General features: G+C 54.9%; 1 protein-coding gene across 1 annotated transcript in view; it reads right to left on the bottom strand.

Moving 5' to 3' along the window:
• The window catches only part of CD2H1orf198 (chromosome D2 C1orf198 homolog), a 28,572-nt gene extending 9,375 nt beyond the window's left edge, over nt 1–19,197 (bottom strand). Inside the window, exons 1-2 of the mRNA XM_043596330.1 lie at nt 18,814–19,197; nt 4,916–4,966 (exon numbers count right to left, since the gene is read on the bottom strand). Coding sequence (XP_043452265.1) covers nt 4,916–4,966; nt 18,814–19,155 — 393 coding nt within the window. The 5' untranslated portion in view covers nt 19,156–19,197. The remainder of the gene's footprint in view (nt 1–4,915; nt 4,967–18,813) is intronic.
• Nucleotides 19,198–19,510: the final 313 nt, after the last annotated feature.

The raw sequence follows: 19,510 nt of genomic DNA, 5'->3' as shown, positions 1-19,510 counted from the left end.
GGAGAAGTGACAGCCTGACCGGGAAGGCACGGCAGGACTTGGCCACTGGGGATGTCAGACCCTCCGGGCCCGCGGGGGGAGGGGCAGGGCCTGGTGGAGTCCCTGCCCCCAATCCCCAGAGGCTAAATAACATACGCCTATACTTTTCCCAGGGAGCAAGGGGACCTACAGACACGTGGATTAATCCTGCTCCAGCCCCCATGCCCGTATGTCGGGCAGAGTGAGCCTGGGGAAAAACCCAACAGGGGCCCAACAGCTGGGAGGTGCACCGGGGCCCCGGGTGCCGAGTTTCCAAGGTTCAGGGGCCAGTGACAGCCTCCACTGCCCTCCCCCACCGCCAGGGGCTCATCATCTCACGGGGACAACAATAGTAATGCCACATTTTCATCTAAGAGGCAGCCAGGTTGCTAGGGCACAGCTTACGTATATGGTCCTGGGCTCAGATGTCAGGTCCACACCCCGCACTCCACGCCTTCATTTTCTAATCTGTAAAACGGGGCTGTTGCGAGGCTCACACGAGAGAAGGCACGGCAGGTGCTCAGCAAAGATGGGGGGCACGGGAGCCGTGGGAATCAGAAGAACGCGGGTTTGCAGCGCGTCTGGAGGACAGACCGGATCCTCACAGATGGATGGGGTGGGGGGTGAGCAATGGCACTGAGGCAGGAAAGGCCATGGCTCCTGGGGCAGGAGAGCACGGTGTCTGGGGCACGGGGCTGAGGGCCACAGGACACACCAGCCGGAAAGACCCCTGGGGCCAGAGGTGCAGGGCTAGGGCCACTGGGCTGAAGGAACAGACACATCCCTCCACACACAGAGACCCAGGAAAGGTCAGGGTGCCACAGGGCTCAGCTCTGACTCTCAGGAAGGTGAGCCAGGGTCAGAACGGGTGCTGGGGGGCAACGAGGAGGGAGCCATGACTGCTGGGCAGAGATGGGGGTCTCGGCGAAGAAGGTCCGGGGACCTCAAGCAGCACAAGAGTCAGGCTGGGACGGGGGCACAGGGTGGCTCCAAACTGTCACTGGCAGTAAGGAGAGAAGGCAAGCAGAGCTACAGGCTGGAAGCAAGGGACTCCTCTAGGCACTGAACACCCTGACGGGATGCCCTTCTGTCCCGCCTCGGGCGGGAGCCACCCGCAAGCCAAACGGACTTGCGCTCCAATCTCTCTCCGTGGATTCAAGCCGCCTGCCAGTTACAGCGTTCTTCGAGCCCCTGCCCAAAACCCTGACCCAGAGCAAGAGCAGGGACACTGATCTCCCAGGGGCGAAAGAATTCAACGTGTGTGCACATCCCGGACCCAGAGCACACAGCACGCAGGAAGTGTGATATCATTCACGGATCTTTCAAAAATTCAGCACAAAGCCTCCGAAGTGCCTACTCTTCTTCCCAAGGAAGGGGCGGGAAGGCCTCCCTACTCTGGGAATGGTTTATATTGGCCCTCAGAGACCTTTTGATGCAGAAGGAAATCAACGAACCGATCCCCACCAGCCAACTTACCATCCCCAAATAGGCAATGCACACTGGGAGGAGGACCAAGACGGACAGAAAGAAGCCAGACATCTGGGGCAGGGGGAGGGGCGCATGCTTTGAAGGGGGGTTGTCCCTAGAGCCCAGCAACCCAGCGCCAGGGCCTGACCTGCCTCTGCAGACATCTCCTCTAAATTCCCCAGCCCAGACCCACGGGGGAATGCCAAGAATCCTCTCTGCTCCCTGCCTCCCCTCTCTGGAGCATTCCAAGCACTGAGTTTCTTCCTCTCAAAAGATCAGTAGCATGAGAAAGGAATCCACCGAGGGGGGCCCACAGGCTGACAGATGGGTGGGAAAGATAACGGCCCCACTCACCCCCAGCTGGGGCGGGCAGTTCTCCCTCTGAGCCTCCCCTCCGTGCTGGAAGAGGGCAGAGAAACAGGGGCGCCAGGGCAGCTCAGTCTCAGAAGGACGCGCCCCAGGCAGGGAGGGCTGGGCTGGAAGACAAAGCAGGACTTGAACAAGGGGGTACTCTTCCACAGACCATTCTGCACTTGGCCCCCAGCCCTCAAGGGCACGCCCGATCACAGCTGCGTTCCACTGGGGCAGGGACTCCTGGCCCCCAAGCACAGGGCCAGCTCACTCTCCGTGGGTGGCACCCCCATGGGCTGGCCTAAACGGAGGAGCCCACACAGAGTTAACAACGATCGGTCAAGCTCCTGGCATTCTCAGTTCTGCCAACAGTAAAGACCCTCGGTCAGGCTGACCCTGGCCTCGGATGACATGACTACCAGGCTAAGAAGTCAGAGCAGAGAAAGAGTTGGTGAGTGAACAAGGCCAACAGAAGAACGGCTGGGGGAGCCCTGCCCAGCCTGCTGAGCCCCAGAATCATAAGCAAATAAATGTCCGCTTTGGGCCATGGAGCTGTGGGGTAGTCTGTTATGCATCAACAGATAACTACTGGAGAGCAAGAGAACCCGCTGCCGGGCCCCGAATCCCATGCCTGGAGATCAGGGCCGCCTAAAACCACCTCCTGTTCGCAGCTCTCCAAAGAGGTTCTCACCAGCCCTCAGGGAGAGTGTGACAACACCCGAAAAGCAAGGAGGCAGGGCGCTCCAAGTTCAGGCCGGGGAGGTGAGTGGTGGCACTTTCTAGAACTCAACGCTGACTTGTGCAAACAGAGTGGAGCCGAGCCTCTCTGCTCTCTGGAATGTTCTCTGCTTCGTCTCTACAAGGTTCTAACGCTAAACTCTGTAAGTCCAACTTCAAGAGATCAAACCAAGAGGTGAGGACCCCGAGTGAGCCCGCCCGTTGGTTACGTAAGCTGGGTCTCTGCAAAGGGGGCAACACCGATTAACTTCCAGAGGCTTCTCGACTGACAAGGTGCCTGGGGGACCTGGCTGGCAGATGTGGACCCTCAGCACCAGCACAGGGTGTGATCTATGTGGGACAGTTAGCTGTCCTCGTTCCCGTTCACCTATGCCCCACACTGGCCCCGGTGGCTGAGCCCCATCTCGGCACCTGCTCCAACCACCGCCCATCCTTGTCCCAGACTGTCACTGCAGCAAGTTAATAACAGATGGAGTGTCCTGTCCCCAAAATAGCAGGTTCAGTAATATTTCACAAGGTAAGTTCTTAATGGAGCTGATATTCTCATGGGGCATGAGATGGACGCAGAGCGTAGGCCGTCATCACTCTTTTGACCTCTGTGCCTTCGTCGCGGTGATATCCTCAAACGTAGGACCCGGTCTGGGGGAGTCTGTGCTGCTTTCTGGGCTACTGCGTCCGAGGCTGCTTGGTCCCACCCTGCAGAGCGTCTATTTGTCTGTTACCGGTAGATATCACCGGCAGGGTTAGTGCTCCTCAGTTATTCACCGGGGAGCCCAAAAAGAAGACTGCGGCTCCTGGCTGAACGCCAACGTGACGATGCAGTCTCTACCCACCCACAGCTTCCCTGACAGTGTCACTAGACAGGGGATTCCTCGCTGGTTTCAGGAGCCACTGTGTTTCCAGGCTGCTCCTGGATGTCCTTCGACCGGGGTCCAGATCCCTAGGGAGACCCCAGCTTCCAGGCACACCGTTTCACTCACGCTGCCCTCTGCACAGACCTAGATTACTCATCTGCAGTGGAAATAAAACACGGGCACATGCTGGGTGCAGACGTAGGATGTTCAGGACCCCACGTAAAGGTGCGCTAAAGGCAGCGGGCATCCGCACCCGCCAGGTGGACGCGTGCACCTGCACTGACAACAAGTATTTCCAAAACCGCCTCCCAGCTCTCACGTGAGGACCGGATCGTGCACCTCCCCATCTGGGGACGGCTCAGGTCACACGGGGCCCACTCAGCAGCTCTGCCTGTAGGCAACAGCGCCCCCTGCCCTCGTCCGCCGGAACCCTGTCAAATGTTCCATTTTCGGACACAGGTCCCCCCACATGAGGGCTTCCCGGGTGTCTTGTGGACCCCCTCGCTGCCCTGCCCCGCTCTGACCCACCCTCTCCGCAGGCCCCTGCGTGCCCATTTCCGCTGGGATGAGCAATGTGGGCCCAGCCAACAAGCCCCTGCAAGAACAGGCACTTCAGAGCCCTGATCTGACCTCAAGTCTGAGCCCCGTTCCAGGCACACTGCCGTCCTCGTCACCCCATTATGGGGAGAACCCTCCGACACGCAGCACTAAACGTTCTAGACTCTTGCTCATTTTAGTTGGGTTACAGACACCTGCCTTTTGGTTGCTTGGCCCCCGAGGCAGGACGGGGGGGAAATAGACAAAGTCAGTTAAGCTTGACGCCATGAATCAACTCTAGCAATAATCATCATCTATCATCATCATCACCATCAAAGTGAACAAGGGACTAGGGGTTAGCGATCCAAGCTGCACTGTACCGCTAACACCTGTCCATGTGTATCCACTGCCTCATCACCTTCACAGGCTTCCAAGAGTGTATGTCCTTTTTTCCTCCCCACCCGCCGCCCCCAGGACTGTCACGCCTCCAGGCAGACTCTTGCAGGCAATTTTGATAGATCTGCAGTCTCATCTCTGCCACTGTCCCTCTCCTGCCCCTACCCTGAGTTCATTTTAATAACGCCTGCCCCCCCTCAAAAGCTTCTCTCCAAGCTTTGCTTTACGGAGCGCCCCCACTAAGGCGCTGAGTATTGGTCAGCAGAGCCAGGAGCAGAGAAAGCCCCGGATGGGGCTGACTCTGCTTTCCCAGGACGGCCGGGGTCCTGGTCAAGGGGCGACCACTTTAATTCCATCACGATGCCCCCCCCACAGGTTTCCTAGCTCATCTCCACGGTCTCCCCTCCTCTCCTTTTGCACCAGCAGGGGGGCATCACCTGCAGCAGGATGGTGGGGCCTCCGCCTTCTGAGTCCACCGAGAGCTACAAGAAAAATACACAACCACGCCATTCTTTTTCAAAAGGACAAACAAATCTAAATTTAATCCAACTTACCCTCGTTTCCCAGGAGAAAGGGGCAGAGTGCTCATCTTGCCAAGTTATGTCCTGAAATAAAAATGCGAGAATAAATATGAAACCCAAACCCAAACATACCCCATGCAGACATCCACCCAAGGCCACAGGGTAAGTAAGACTTAGGACTCATCCCAACTCCTGGCTTGGAGCAAGCCTGATGTTTGGGTGCTCTGCGTAGACTGCGCTGACCTTCTCAGTCTGGCCTCACTCTCACCTTTTTGGAGGTGGCCAGGCACGCCCCTCCCCCACCCAAAGGAGGCTCAGTGAATGAATGGGAGGGAGGCCCTGGGGGAGGGGGGGCAGAGGGGGAGGGAATCGATGATCGGGATGCGAGCAGAAAGGGGAAGGGGCTTTACAGACTTGAGCCTCAGCTCTAGGAGGACTAGACATTATGGGAAGATGAGGCAGCCTTCGGAGCCTCCATTTCCTCATCTGGAAGAAGAGAATCACGCTTCCCTTGCAGGGCTGTTGTAAGGATCAACATGGGAACAGAATGTCAGGCAATAACCCTCCAGCCAAAGCCAGTGCAGCTGAGGCTCCGTGCCCGCCCCCCCCCCCCCCCGCCCCCATGTGCCCAGCAGAGATCTCGAAAGGGCCGACTGGCAACATCAATGAACATCCCCATTTAGTACAGGTGCCTACTGGTAAGGAGAGCTCTGAAGTCACCCCCACGGTCCCCAGCAGCACACGATGGAAAGTGCCCTCCAGAACCGGAACTGAGAATCTGACCTCGGATCCAACGTGTTTTGCACACTGGCCTGAACAAATGAGGGGAACATCGCCTTTTCCTGGCTACCCCCTCCGAGCCCCCAGCCGTCTTCCTGTGCTACCAAACGTCTCCTCTGTGCCTGCTTCTGCTGGGGATATTTTCGGAACCGAAAGTTGGGACACGCTGAAAATGGGTTAAAGTATTTTAAATTGGGACGGTCCTGGGGGCGCCTGGGTGGCTCAGTCGGTTGAGCATCTGGCTTCTGCTCAGGTCACGGTCTCACAGTTTGCGAGTTCGAGCCCCACAGAGGGCTCGCCGCTGTCAGCCTGTCAGCACAGAGCCCGCTCCGTCTGTCCCTCTCCCGCTTGTGCTCTCCCCCAAAATAAATAAATATTAAAAAAAAAAATTGGGACGGCCCTTGTTTAAAGCACCCCCGCGAAGAGAGGTCCTCCCCCCATAGGTGCTCCCACCCCCAGAGTTAGGCCATCAGGCTCTGTCCCCCTCTGGGTCTGCGGATGCCCTACTTTGGGAGCAGCGCTGTCCCCACCTTAGCCTCTGGGCCGGTTTGCATCGGCCCCATGAGCCTGGCTCTCAGCGCAAAAACTACTAATGAGCTAGAACGTGGGCCACTGCCCTGCCATTTGGAGCTCCAGCTAAACCCCAGGTTTACAAACTCAGTTTACAAACTCTTGTCCCTCCAAAAACGGAAGTGGGCCACCAGGAGGAATGTGAACCAACGGGCCTTTGTGACAAGAGAGAGGGGCTGCAGGCCTAGCTTCAGCGGCAGGGGATTCCTGCGTCCAGCCCAGCCTGTGTGTGCAGGGGGGTGGCTGGCGGAGGGCACGGCCGAGCCAAAGGACCTGAAAGTCTCCCAAAGTCTATGAGCTCAGGAAGCTCTAAGCTCCTCCTAGAATAATAAAACAAGAAGGATTTTTTCCTACGTGGGGAAAGTGAAGGAGGCTCGTGGCACTTACGTATCATTTATTCTGGATTTGGAGCTGTGGGGGCAAAGGAATGGGAAATCCACTGGCAAACGTGGTCCTTCCAACCCGAGGTGGGACAGCCCAGGGGGGCCGCCCCCGGGGACAGAGGAGGTGCGTGGAGATTAACTGCGCAGGCAGAGCACAGAAGGGAGCAGACCCAGTGGCCAAGGGCATGCTGGAGCCGGACTCCCCTTATCATGGGCTATGACCTAGCCTTAAATATTAGCTACACGGCTGAGATCGGCCAAAATGAAAACACAGCTTTTGGCTTTGCAAGGAAAAGCAGCGCAGACTCACAGGAGCACGGACTGAGCCGGGAGCCTGGTGAGCCAGCAGTCACCAGTGGCTGCAGCCCATGTGAGCTGAAATTCCAAGGGGGTCGAAGACAGAGAGGGGGATCCCACCGTGAACCCTCCCCAACTTGGTGTCAGGTCAACAGTCTTTTGTTTGCGGCCAGCAAGAAACTCAGTCGAGGGGCAGATTCCTTAGATTTCTGCAATCCTGAGCTCATAAAAATACTAAAACGCCTGACAAGAATAAACACGCCGAGCACAAATGTTGCGGAAGCTCTGATGTCAGCCGAGGCCGCGCGCTCCAGCGCTGGGAAGAGGCTCCCCGGGCAGCTGGATGCAAAAGGGCCTCAGAACTGCAGAGTGGCGGTGCGGGCACACACAGTGTTCTCTTTTCTTCCAGCCCCGCGATGACCGGCAGGCAACCAAAACGTGGCCAGGCACGCGCTGGTGGATGCCCACACGTGCTTTCTGTAGGGGTTGCTTGCAAGGCACCCCCGCCAGCCCTCCTGGTGCCCGAGACCGGAAACGATCGAAGCACCAAACCACGCCTGCCGCTTAGACCACGGGATGTCATGGAGTGGGGGCTCGGTCGTGGCCCAGAGTTACCCTCACAGTCGAATTCCTCTCCACGAGGGAGGTCTGTGCCAGAGACAGCGCCGCATCTCTCTGGAAACGACTTCCTCTCTGCAGCACGGCACGGGAAGAAGCCTAGAAGTCACTAGATCCCAAAAGAGCAGGGCAAAAAGCAGAAGGGAAGCCACCGAGAGCCACAGGACACACAGCCCCTGGAAATTAACACATGGGAGGCTCTGCTCTTCGCCACGTGGCTCCAAGGACTCCCGGATGCACAGGCACCAACTAGTCTTTCCTCTGACATCCCAGAGGCCCTGATTCGCTCTTGCTGGAAAATATTCGCCCAACGTAATGTTCACCTCCCAAGGGAGAAAGTACTTTAAAATAAATAAATAAATAAAAAAGAATGTCTATTCTCTGCCCGTAGTACCAGAACGCATATTTGCACAAAATCTCCGGCATTTACTTTACTGTTTGGGAAAAGAATGGAGGCTGGAGTGTTTTAAGATCTCTGTGGGGCCCCCCTTTCGGAGGCCACAGTCAGCCATGGGCTGGAGTGGGCTCGTGCCAACCCACGCAAAAGTGGACTGTGAGAGGTTTAGGGATTTTTGAACCTGGTGTTAAACACAGCCATTATTGGGGCGCCTGGGTGGCTCAGTCGGTTAAGCGTCCGACTTCAGCTCAGGTCACGATCTCGCGGTCTGTGAGTTCGAGCCCCGCGTCAGGCTCTGGGCTGATGGCTCAGAGCCTGGAGCCTGCTTCCAATTCTGCGTCTCCCTCTCTCTCTGCCCCTCCCCCGTTCATGCTCTATCTCTGTCTCAAAAATAAATAAACGTTAAAAAAATTAAAAAAAAAACATAGCCATTACTATTATTAAAAGAATTAGGGGCGCCTGGGTGGCTCAGTCGGTTAAGCATCCGACTTCGGCTCAGATCATGATCTCACGAAGCAGCCACTTGAACAGATGCTCGAACGCCGGTACGCACAGCCGAGTTACGCGCCCAGGAGCCAGAACGTGAAAACAACGCAAACGTCCGTCAACAGATGAACACACAAAATGGGACAAACACATCCGGTAGCAGAATACTACTCAGCTTTCAAAAGGAAGGAAATTCTGAATCAGGTTACAAGCTGGATGAACCCTGAAGACATTGCTAAATGAATGTGCCAGTCAGCCAAGGGCAGATGTCATGCCAGCTATTTAAGACGAGGCAAATTCACGGAGACAGGAAGGAGAATAGAGCTCACCAGGGGGGCAGCTGGAATGGGAAATCATTGTTTAAAGGATTCAAAGTTTCTTTTTTTTTTTTTAATGTTTACTTATTTTGAGAGAGAGAGAGGCACAGAGAGAGAGAGAGAGAGAGAGAGGGAGGGAGAGAGAGAATCCCAAGCAGGCACCACCCTTTCAGTGCAGAGCCTGACGCAGGGCTCAATCCCACGAACTGTGAGATCATGACCTGAGTGGAAATCAAGAGTCACTCTTAACCGACTGAGCCGCCCAAGCAGCCCTGGATTCGGAGTTTCTGACGGGTGATAGTAAAGTTCTAGAAACAGAGAGTGCTAATGGCTGCACAGCAGTGCGAATATACTAAACGTATACTTAAAAAATGGTTAGAAGGGTCCATTTTATGTTATGTATATTCTCCCACAATTAAGAGATCTGAAAAGGCTACGTACTGGATGAGTCCAACTGTATGCGTTCTGGAAAAGGCAAAATCACAAAGACAGTAAAAAGATCTGTGGTTGCTGGAGTTCGAGAGAGGCCAGAGCGCAGAGGATTTAAGAGCAATGAAAACACTCCATACCATATACTGTGGTGATGGATCCTGTTCTCAAAACCTACAGAATGTGCCCCATCAAGAATAAACCCCAATGTCAACCACAGGCTTTGGGCAACGACGATGTGTCGAGTAGGCTCATCCACTGTAAAAAACGTTCCACTCTGGCGGCCGATGTTGACAGTGGGGGAGGCTGTGCACGTGTGGAGGGAGGGGTTTTCCACTTGTTTTGCTAAGAACCTATCTCTAAAAAATAAAATCCATTTTTCAAAAAAAAGATGTCCCCCCTGAAAAAAAAACCCTACAAAAGTCAAGAATGGTCAAAACGCAGCACCTCCTAATTAATTACCATGGTGCCTCTGGCTACTACCTATGGTCTTCGGGTTAAAAGTCGTGGTCAGAGAATGATTTCTCTGTAAAAGTCATGACTATTCCAAAATTATTCCAGAATGAGAAACTCTGGACTTAAAATTGACTTCAAGTATGGTGAAAGTTTACAAATATCAACCTTTCCTCTTAATGAACCGGGTTAGACACGACTGAGCATTTATTCTTTTGTAACTTTCTTTCCGCTTTCAGGGCCAGCGAATTTTATCGTTGCGTCTCAAGCGTGTGGGGCCGATGGCACCTGTGGACAGCACTGTCTGCGTTGGGTGTCCCTTAGGTCCTCTACAGACCCACCCTAAGAAGGAGGCCGACCCGGAGGCATGGGCTATCTGAGGTGGCCTCTGACCTCCCACCGCACAAGGCCAGGCCACTAGGGGCCAGCAGACAGGAAGCCGCACCTTTCCTGGAACATCTGAAAAACCGTTTCTGAGACCCTGCAGCACTTGGGAGGTCTAGGCTACACCCTGGGCCTCTCTGAAGGCTGGGGGCCTGTCTGCCACCTTGGCCCGAACAAACTGCACCCTCTCTGTGGCAGGCACACCTGTCCCAGGTATTCGATGGGAATGGCTCCTTCCCACGTGCCTGGGGTTCACGCAGGCACTGATCACAGACACCAGACCCCAGACTCCCTCGAGGGGGCCCGTACCCCAGCCGTTCCCGGGCCTGACTGTAAACTGGCGTCCCCTAGGGTGCTGTTACAACCGGCAGAACCTGGAGGTCCCATCTGCCCCAGTTTTACAACGCTAACAACTCCCTACGTGATTCTAATGTCGCCGTTCCACGGGGCGGCTTACCTGGTTCCGCTCACCATGAGACGCCAGGCTCCCCGCACATTGTGAGCACTTGGCCACAGGGCCACCCCAGGCTGCCCGCGCCTGCGGACCTCCGGGGCGCAGGGGCCCGCCTCTGTATGCCCAGTCCACACCACGGGCAGTGGTGCCCTCAGTCACTACTGCTAGGTGGCTCCCATCATCCCCAGACAGGACCTCCTCCCAAACCCACCCAGGGTTCAAGCTGCTCTCACGAGAAGCCCGGGGCTTTTGGGCCAGCTCTCTCCCATCCTACTCTGGAGCAAGGCGAGATCAGGGCTCTGCGCATTAGTATAATCCCCCGAGGCAAATGAACAGGCTCCTGATATGCTGCAAGGCTCCAGCATAATGCAATTCGCATTTGAAAACATTCATTCCCTTATTCCTCCATATGCATTCAAAGATGACCTACGAAACTGAATGCAGCTGCATTTCTAACGACGCTGTTGCATACCTACGAGAAGTATGCAACCGTTACGGACGAAACACTCTCATCTGCTGGAGTCAGAACGTCCTCAGCACGTAGGAATACGGTGCACGGTTGGCTAAATTTCAGTGCCGACGGGAGTTAGAATCCCAACCACCGAGCATCCCAGAAATAGACGTGCTCCTTGAGTAATTCAGAAGCAGTGTCAGGATCCTGGAATAGGGCAAGGTGCTCACTGGAACCACACGTCGTCACTGTGCTCCTGAAGTCCCTGAATTAGAGGAGATTCTGGTTGACAGATGGTGGCACCTTGACTTAAAGGTAAAAAATTTAAACTGTGAGACGCCACAGGTCGGAGAAATCAGGCTCAGCCGGCGGAGCCTGGAGAAGGGGACAGAAACTCCCCTCTGTCGCTGACTGTCGCGGCCCTCTAGTGATGTCACGTGGTCTGGGCTTCCCGGCACATCCAGCACGGAGCACATTGTCCCTGGGGAGCTGTTCCGTGTCAGCAGCAGCACGGTAGAAGCGGGTGAGACAATCCCACTCCGTGGTATGCAACCAGACAAGTTGAAAACCTACATCCGCACAGAAACCGGCACGCGGATGTTTAGAGCAGCTTCACTCGTAATTTCCAAGACTTGGGAAGCAACGGAGATGTCCCTCAGCAGGTGCATGATAAATACACCGCGGTTCCCCCAGACAACGGGTTGTTATTCGGCGCTACAAAGAAATGAGCTATCAAGCTGTGAAAGGGCCTGCGACGCGTATTACTCGATGACAGAAGCCAATCTGAAAATGCTACAGACGCTCTGCCTCCCGCTACGTGACATTCTGGAAAAGGCCAAACTATGGAGACAGTACCGAGAGCGGGGCTTGGGGAAGGGAGGGACGACCAGGCGGAGCACAGGATGTTTAGGGCGGTAAACTATGCCGTATGATGGCTACGTGTTGTCATACGTTTGGCCTGACCCACTGAATGCTCGCAAGAGTCAGCCCTGATGTGAACTACTGACTCTGGCGGATGCTGATGCATCAGTGCGGGTTCATCCAAGGTAACAGGTGCACCACTCTGAGCGGGGCTGTGGGGGGGGAGGTGCGGGTGCTGTGTGTACGTCGGGGCAGGGAGAATACAAGAAATCTCTGTACTTTCTGCTCAGTTTTGCTCTCAACCTAAAACTGCTCTAGAAAACAAAGTTTACTTTAAAAAAAAAAAAGACAGGGGAGTGAGGAAGAAGAACAATTAAAATATGCCCTTTTTTTCAACCAACGGCTTCTTTTTAGGGACCATTATTTATCTATTTATGGAATCGATGCTTTTCCCTCTGACGTGTCATATATTTAACTCTGCTGAGATAGGAGGGTTTCCATAAACGCAAGGACAGAACTTCAGTCCCCACAACGGAAAGGCAGCTAGGACTGAACTAGTGGGCAGGTTCCACAGGGAACACAAAGTCAGACACGAAAGCTGGGTGCCATGGCGGTAATGCGAGCAGGGGGAGGTGGAAGAGAGTTTGAAGGCAACAGATAGAAAGGTCTAGGGGCACCTGGGTGGCTCAGTGTGTTAATAATCCGACTTCGGCTCAAGTCATCATCTCATGATTCCTAAGTTCGAGCCCAGTGTCGGGTTCTCTGCTGTCAGCACAGAGCCTGCTTCAGATCCTGTGTCTCCCTCTCTCTCTGCCCCTCCCCAGCTTGTTCTCTCTCTCTCTCAAAAATAAATAAACATTAAAACATTAAAAAAAAAAAAAAAAAAAAAAAGACAGGTCTGGTCTTTATTATTTAAAAAAAAAAAAAAAAAAAAAAGATTTTCTTCTCCAGAATTAAGGGACTCTCTTGAGAGTGTGAAAATGACTCCTGTCAATGAGACAGGACTCCAGACCTGCCCACGTGCTTCCCAGCTCTGCCCCCCCCTTCCCTGCACACCCTCCCACAGGAGCCAGGGAGAGGACCACAGGCTCCCTTAGCTCCCAGGGCCCACCTGCCCAGTACCCTTCGTCTCCTACGTGGGGTAGCAGGCCAGGTGCTAATCCCGGCAAAGAACCTTCCCAAGGGGGAAGCGTGAGGCGGAGGCCCAGCAGCCTCCCCCTCGCGGTCCAGGAAACGGATCTGAACTCAGGGCCACATTCTCAACTCCTGTCCAGAGCCGGGGCACAGAAACCCAGGTCCCAGGATGCGAAAAGCCACGTGGACCCTGTCATCTTTTCTAAAAAATGCATGGCTCTACCAGACAGAAGGTGGGAATCGTAATTACACATTCCACCTTCCTTAAAGAACAAATCCCAAATACTGAGAAAGCAACTCTCAGATTTCCCCCTTATTTTTTTAGTTTCTTATTTTTTATTTTCTGCCAAAGGCTGAAACAAGAAAAGACCAAACTGCTCGAGGGGAAGGGTCAGAGGGGTCCGCGCACGTTTGCTGTCAGGCCATCACGTATCCAACCTCAAACCTGATGAAGGTGTTAATACTTGAGGAAAGTTCTAGAAGGACACTACCAACTGCTTCACAATGCTGCTCCTGCATGGTTTGGATTTCTTAACAGTAACGTACAGGTACACGATTTTACGTATTTTGTAACAATTTAATTAGTTAATTTTTTAAAAGACACAAGCAAGGGGTGCCTGGCTGGCTCTGTCAGCAGAGTGTGTGGCTCTTGATCTAAGGGTCATTGAGTTCGGGCCCTAAGTTGGGTATCGCGGTTACTAAGAAAAATAAATAAACTTAACAAAAAAAAAAGAAAAAACCTAGGCTGGCCAGCCTGCACCCTGAGGAGGAGGAAAAAGCCCCGAGGACGCTGAGCACAGACAGCAGCTTCGCCAGGTTTGCCGAACCGGGATATTCTATGCTGACCCCCTGGCCTCGGAGCCCCCCCCCGCCCCCGCAATCACTTGTGGGAAAGGCTGGGAGCAAGAGCGAGAGGGGTGGGGGGGGGGTTGGCAAGGCATGGACCCCCAGAGGCCCGAGAAGTGCAGGCCGTGCAGAGGGTGTCAAGGGAGTCAGGGAGGCCAAGGCTCAGCCCCAGAAACGGAGGTGAAGGCGGAGGGGGGCGAGGGGGCAGCCAGCCAGCCCCCAGATCCCTGCAGGAGGGGGCCGGAGGCGGGTGCCCAGGAGGGACACTTCCTTCCCACAGCGGCTGGTCTTGCTCAGCTGTCCGAGAGGGGGTGGCGCTGTGTGGCTCCAGGGCCCTAAACCTCTGTGTTCTGCAACGTGCAAAATCCAGATCAGGGTCGCAGGGGGCTGGCACACGGCAACACCCTTCCTACCCAGCTTCACCTACTTTACGCGAGGCGGGAGGCACAAGTGGGTCTGGGAGAAGTCAACACACCAAATTTCCAGGCTTACCTGCTGGGTCCCTGTGTGGAGCCTAGAACGTGACCCAGATCCTGCGAGACGGGTGGCAAGGGGTTTGGGAGTGGTCGCAAACATTCAGCTTTGGGGTTTTTTTTTCTCCCCCCTACTTGATAACGGGAAGCAGCAGAAGCAGACTGAGTGATCTCGAAAACCTTCTAAAACGAAGACCTTCTCATCTCCCAGAGTAAGCCATTCCCCAGACTTTACTGCTAAAGGATGGCAGGGGAAGTCGGACTGCGAAAGGCATCCGCTTGCAAACACGCCTTACCGTTCATACCACGTACGGGACCAGAAGGGCATGTCCCAGCATCTATGTCGCTCCAAGCCAGGACTGCCACTCATTTCATGGAGGGAGACCTACGCCCTGAGCAGGGGTCGCCTTGCTGGTGACATGGCCGGAATGGAAACCAGGTCTGGGGACACTCCGCTTCTTTTGCTAGGAGAGACGTATGCCGCCAGCAGGAGCTCCAGATTCTCTGACAGGAGCTGCTTGGGGACAGGATGGGGGGCAGGAGGGGCTGGCGGCCTTGTGTGGAAAACTGTGCGAAGATCGTACGTCCGAGGGGGGAGTTTTTAAAGGAGGTGGTGAAAATTACGGGCAGCCTAAGCAGTCCTAAAGCCAGTGGGCCTCTCGTTTCTAACGTAATAGGCTGAGAAACATTTGCCGAATTGAGTCCCAAGGGAAGTAAAAACTGAAAACTGACGGGTCCCCTCCTGGCCAATGCACAAAGGCAGCCAATCTCCTCCTGCGCCAGGCTGGTCATCCCGCCAAGGGGAGGGGGATCTGAGCCCTGGTCTTCTCTCTGTACAGACAGCGAGGGTAAAAATGAACACAGATGCCACAGTGCTGAGCAGTCCTACACAGAGCAGTCCCGCCTGACCATACTCGTGGCCACCAGAATCGATGGCCATCATTATGCAATCAGGTTTCAGAGCGCCTGGGTGGCTCAGTCACTTAGGCGTCTGACTTCGGCTCAGGTCATGATCTCACGGTTCCGGAGTTCCGGCCTCATGTCAGGCTCTGTGCTGACAGCTCGGAGCCTGGAGCCTGCTTCGGAGTCTGTGTCTCCCTCTCTCTCTGCCCCTCCCCTGTTCACGCTCTGTTGTGTGCTCTCTCAAAAATAAATGAACATTAAAAAAAATGTGTGTATATAAATATCTATCTATCTATATATATTTATACACACACACACACAATCAGGTTTCTAATGACTAGATGCTGGTCACATATGACTTAAAGTGTGGGATACAAAAATGTTACTGGCAACGGGGGACAGGGTATTCAGAGAAACAGGTGATGTCTTTGCCTCTCAGGGTAGCTGAAAGGGTGGGGTGGCACAATCTGAGGCCGATGTCACTGCCGATCCGGAGACAGGCCACATCATGGCCAGGCTGTGGACAGAGCAAATCAAAGCTTCAAATACGTGCCCCAAAGCACAGCACCAGAGCTCCCCCAGGACAGAGCTCCCTCTCACGTGGACAACTCTGACTGGACAACCCCGACTGGACAACCCCAGGCTTAGCAGCAGCAAGAATATGTTTATTTCATAATAATGATTCTTGTAAGTGGAAACAGAGACTGGCTAATACAGTTGCCGCTTGAACAGCACCGGGGTTAGGGACACTTGTGCAGTTAAAAATCCACATGTAATCTTCCGACTCCCCCAAAACTTAACTAATAGCTTACTATCGACCAGAAGCCTTGCCGATCACATCAGCAGTCGATTAACACGTATTTCGTGAGTTATGTGTGTTTACCGTATTCTTCCAAGAGAGTAAGAGAAAAGAAAATGTTATGCAGAAACTCATAAGGAAAAGAAGACACATTTACAGGACTGTGCTGATCAGGAAAAAAATCTGCATATAAAGGGACCCACGCGCTTCAAACCCATGTTGGTCAAGGGTCAATGGCATTCTCACCGTCTTGTAAGCCCACAGGCCCTTCGTGGACATTCGCTCTCTACTCATCCTGTTAATGTCACTCCCATCGCAAAGGCGAGAACGCTGAAGCTCAGAGAGGTCTGTGATTTCACCCCGGTCAAAAAGCTGGGGGAGCCAAAACTCAAGACTGACTGCAAAGCCCAGAGTCCTCCTACTTCAGCCTTAGGAAAGGGCCTCAAAAGCCAGGAGGCCGGTGATCTTTCGCTGAAGTACTAAAAATAGTCCCTGCTCATCGTCTAGGGTCAGACAGTGGCTCCAGAGAGAGCTGATTCACTCAAAGCACCCAGCCATCAGAGGTCTGTCTGAAGATGTGGGGCAGGGAGTGCGGGGGCGGGGGGGGGGGGGAAGGGGGGGGAGTTGAGAGGGTAGGACACTGGAGGGCCCTGGAGAGCATTCTCCCCCATTCCATGATTGGCTACCGAGGCCCCTGGGACACCAGAAGACAGATCAAGTGGGAAGGGACAGAGTGCCCTACTCACTCTGGTTTAGGGCCCTTCTGGAAAAACCTGGGTCACCTATTTGGGCCACTCTGTCTGGCAGCCTACCCACGGTCACTCCCCACCCCCTGTCTCCATCCATCGTCCCTTGTGTCTAGGAGCCAGCCCTCTCCATGAACAGCTCTCCTCCTGGACCACCAACTAGTCTGGGGCCAACCTCCTGCCAGGTCTCGGGAAATGCATTTTAAACCCCCTAGTCCCATTAATCCACACAGCCACCACAGGCAAAAATACCCCACGGGCAATGTTCCTAAGTACCCCTCCTCTAATTCGGTGTCTTCTGTCTCTCTGCCCATCTGCGCTAAAGTTGGTCAGAGCCATGTCAGGGCACGTTCCCAGCCCGTTTTGTAAAGCTGAGTTCAAGTGCGAAAAGCAGGGCGCGTTTGCTCCTGGAGCAGCGTGCAGGTCCCACACTGAACAGTTCCATTTGCTTTTAAGTCCCACTGGGTTTACAGACTCAGAAACAGCTCAGTCTGGTACCCAGTTAAGGAACTGGAGCACAAAATGAACTTGGCCACATCTTTCCTTACCAGCGATACTGAGCCCTTATATGGCAAGGGCCTTTTAATGATGAGCAGGCATGCGGGTATTCTTAGCCGGACGCCAAGCTAAGGGAAAAATGACAGTCACTCTCCAACATCTGTTAAATACTTACAAGTTTACTTCCTCTCATATGTACTTACTCATGACTTTTCCAAAGAGGGAATGCATGTTTTTTCATCGCTCGAACCTGAGCACACACACTTGCAAACATTTGCATACACAGGCGGATTTTCACACGGAAAATGTTTCAGCTCTCAAATACATTTTGAACCTATATTTTCATGCCTCCAGGTTACCACACCCTTGTTTTTCCTGGCAAAGCCTTCAGAGTTTCAAGTGCAATGGAGAACTTTTCTTTGAATTCAGTCAGAAGAAGGCAGTGGTGCCAGCGCATTTCACACATCCCTCACATGTGAGTGGGTTTGTGACCGCAAACATTTTGTACTAATAAACGTCTCAGCACACCCAAGTCTGAAAATCAGACTTAGAACTCGCCGTCCTTTCCTTCCCCAATCCACGACACCCTCCGAAAAAGTTGCCAAGCGCAGCACCCCTCCTTGAGGCTCGCAGCCTTAACAAATGCGGGTTTCATTTGTATACTTCTTTTTACACTTCTTGCTCCTTTGACTTCCCCCTTCATGGTAAAAGTTCAGTGTGAAAGGCCAGCCAGCCACAGTGCAAATTCTAATGGCACCAAAGAGGCTTCAGTGAAACAAACAAAGAAGGAGAAGAAGAAGAAAAGAAAAAGACCAAGTTTCCAAGCGGCACTGAACACCCAGGCCTCCGTGACTTAGAAGGGGGCATCCCTGAGTTTTTTCCTGTACGGTTTACAGTGTTTCTCTCCTCTAGAAGTGTGGGCAGTGTCCAGATCAGAGATGCAGACATGCCCTTATATGTAGCAAAGGCTTGCTGGAGCCCATTTAAACTCATCCCTTAGCTTCTTGATGGAAAAACGGGGCTCTGTGCTCACCCCAAACCAAAGCTGCACAGCGTGCTCACCCGGAAAACATTTTAGGGAAACATCTTCGGTTTTGCCTCCTAACCCTGGAAGGCACCTCTTCCTTCTCCTTATCTTGCTTGACAATTTCACCTGCCCCATACAGCTCATCACAAATATTAACATTAATACATACAACTTTCGGAGTGCCTTCCCTGGCAGGCACGGGGTGGGTATCATTATCTCCGGCTTACACCAGGAAGGGGGGTGGGGACTGAGGCTCTAGGAGGCTAAGTCACCCATGGCCATACAGCCAAGTAGCAAAGTGGATCAGAACTCAGGCTTGGCTGGCTGAAAATTCCTTGCCGTTTCCACTCTGGTCCGCCTCGCTTAAGAGCAGCCGCCTATGGCTCGGAGAAGTCTCTGGATCCGGTGAGGCCCAGCAGAGCAAGTCTAGATGGAGGGTCTTTAAAGACCCCTCCTCACGGCGATTCTCAAACTCCCCCTGGGGAGCCCCTAGCCCCGCGCCCCCGGCCCTGGGACGCCCCTCGCGCCCACTCCCATCTCCGCGCCTTCTTGCCAGCCCGGACCCCCGCGACCTGCAGGGGCCACGAGGGGAGGGGAGAGGGTCCCCGGCCCCGCCCGCACCTACCTCGTCCCCGAAGCGCACCACCTTCTGGCCCGTGGGCCCGCGCAGGCCGGGGAAGCGCGCCAGCTCCTCGGAGTCCCCGGGGTCCCCCGGGGCGCGGGGCGCCGGGGCGCCCGGCCCCACCAGGCACCGGTCGATGATCTCGTCCTGCTGCGCGGGCGGCAGCCGCGCCCACTCGGGCCCGTACTTCTCGCGGATCTTCTCCTTGTCCTGCATGATCTTCCTGGCCATGGGGCTCAGCGACGAGAAGTAGGTGAAGCGCTTCCGCTCCCGGTCGTCCAGAGGCCGGTTCCCGCTCATGACCGCCGAGCGCGAGGCCGCGATCGCCGCCGCCATCGACGCCATGCCCGGCCTGCCCGCCGCTCCCCCACCCGCGCCCCTCCCCGCGCCGCGCCGCCCCCGGAGCCCGGAGCCCCGCCCCGCGAGCCCCGCCCCCTCCCCGCCTGCGAGCGCGGCGCCCTTCCGCCCCCAGCCCCGCCCCCGCGCCCGCCCGACCCGGGAACCCCGCGGCCCCGGGAATCGCCCTCCGCGCCCGCACCCCAGGGGACGCCGCCCTCCCGCACACCCGACAGGACCCTGCCCCCCGAGCCCGGCCACCCCCGGGACCCCGCCCCTCCGGCAAACTCCCCGCCCCTGAAACCCCTTGCCTCGCACCCCCGTGTACCCCCGCTCTCCCGACACCCCCGAGGACCCTGCCTCT

The sequence above is a fragment of the Prionailurus bengalensis genome, chromosome D2 (genome assembly GCF_016509475.1).
Source record: "Prionailurus bengalensis isolate Pbe53 chromosome D2, Fcat_Pben_1.1_paternal_pri, whole genome shotgun sequence".
In the NCBI taxonomy this organism is placed as follows: domain Eukaryota; kingdom Metazoa; phylum Chordata; class Mammalia; order Carnivora; family Felidae; genus Prionailurus; species Prionailurus bengalensis.
The sequence above is the reverse complement of the archived record's forward strand: the minus strand, read 5'-3'. Positions and strand labels throughout refer to the sequence as shown.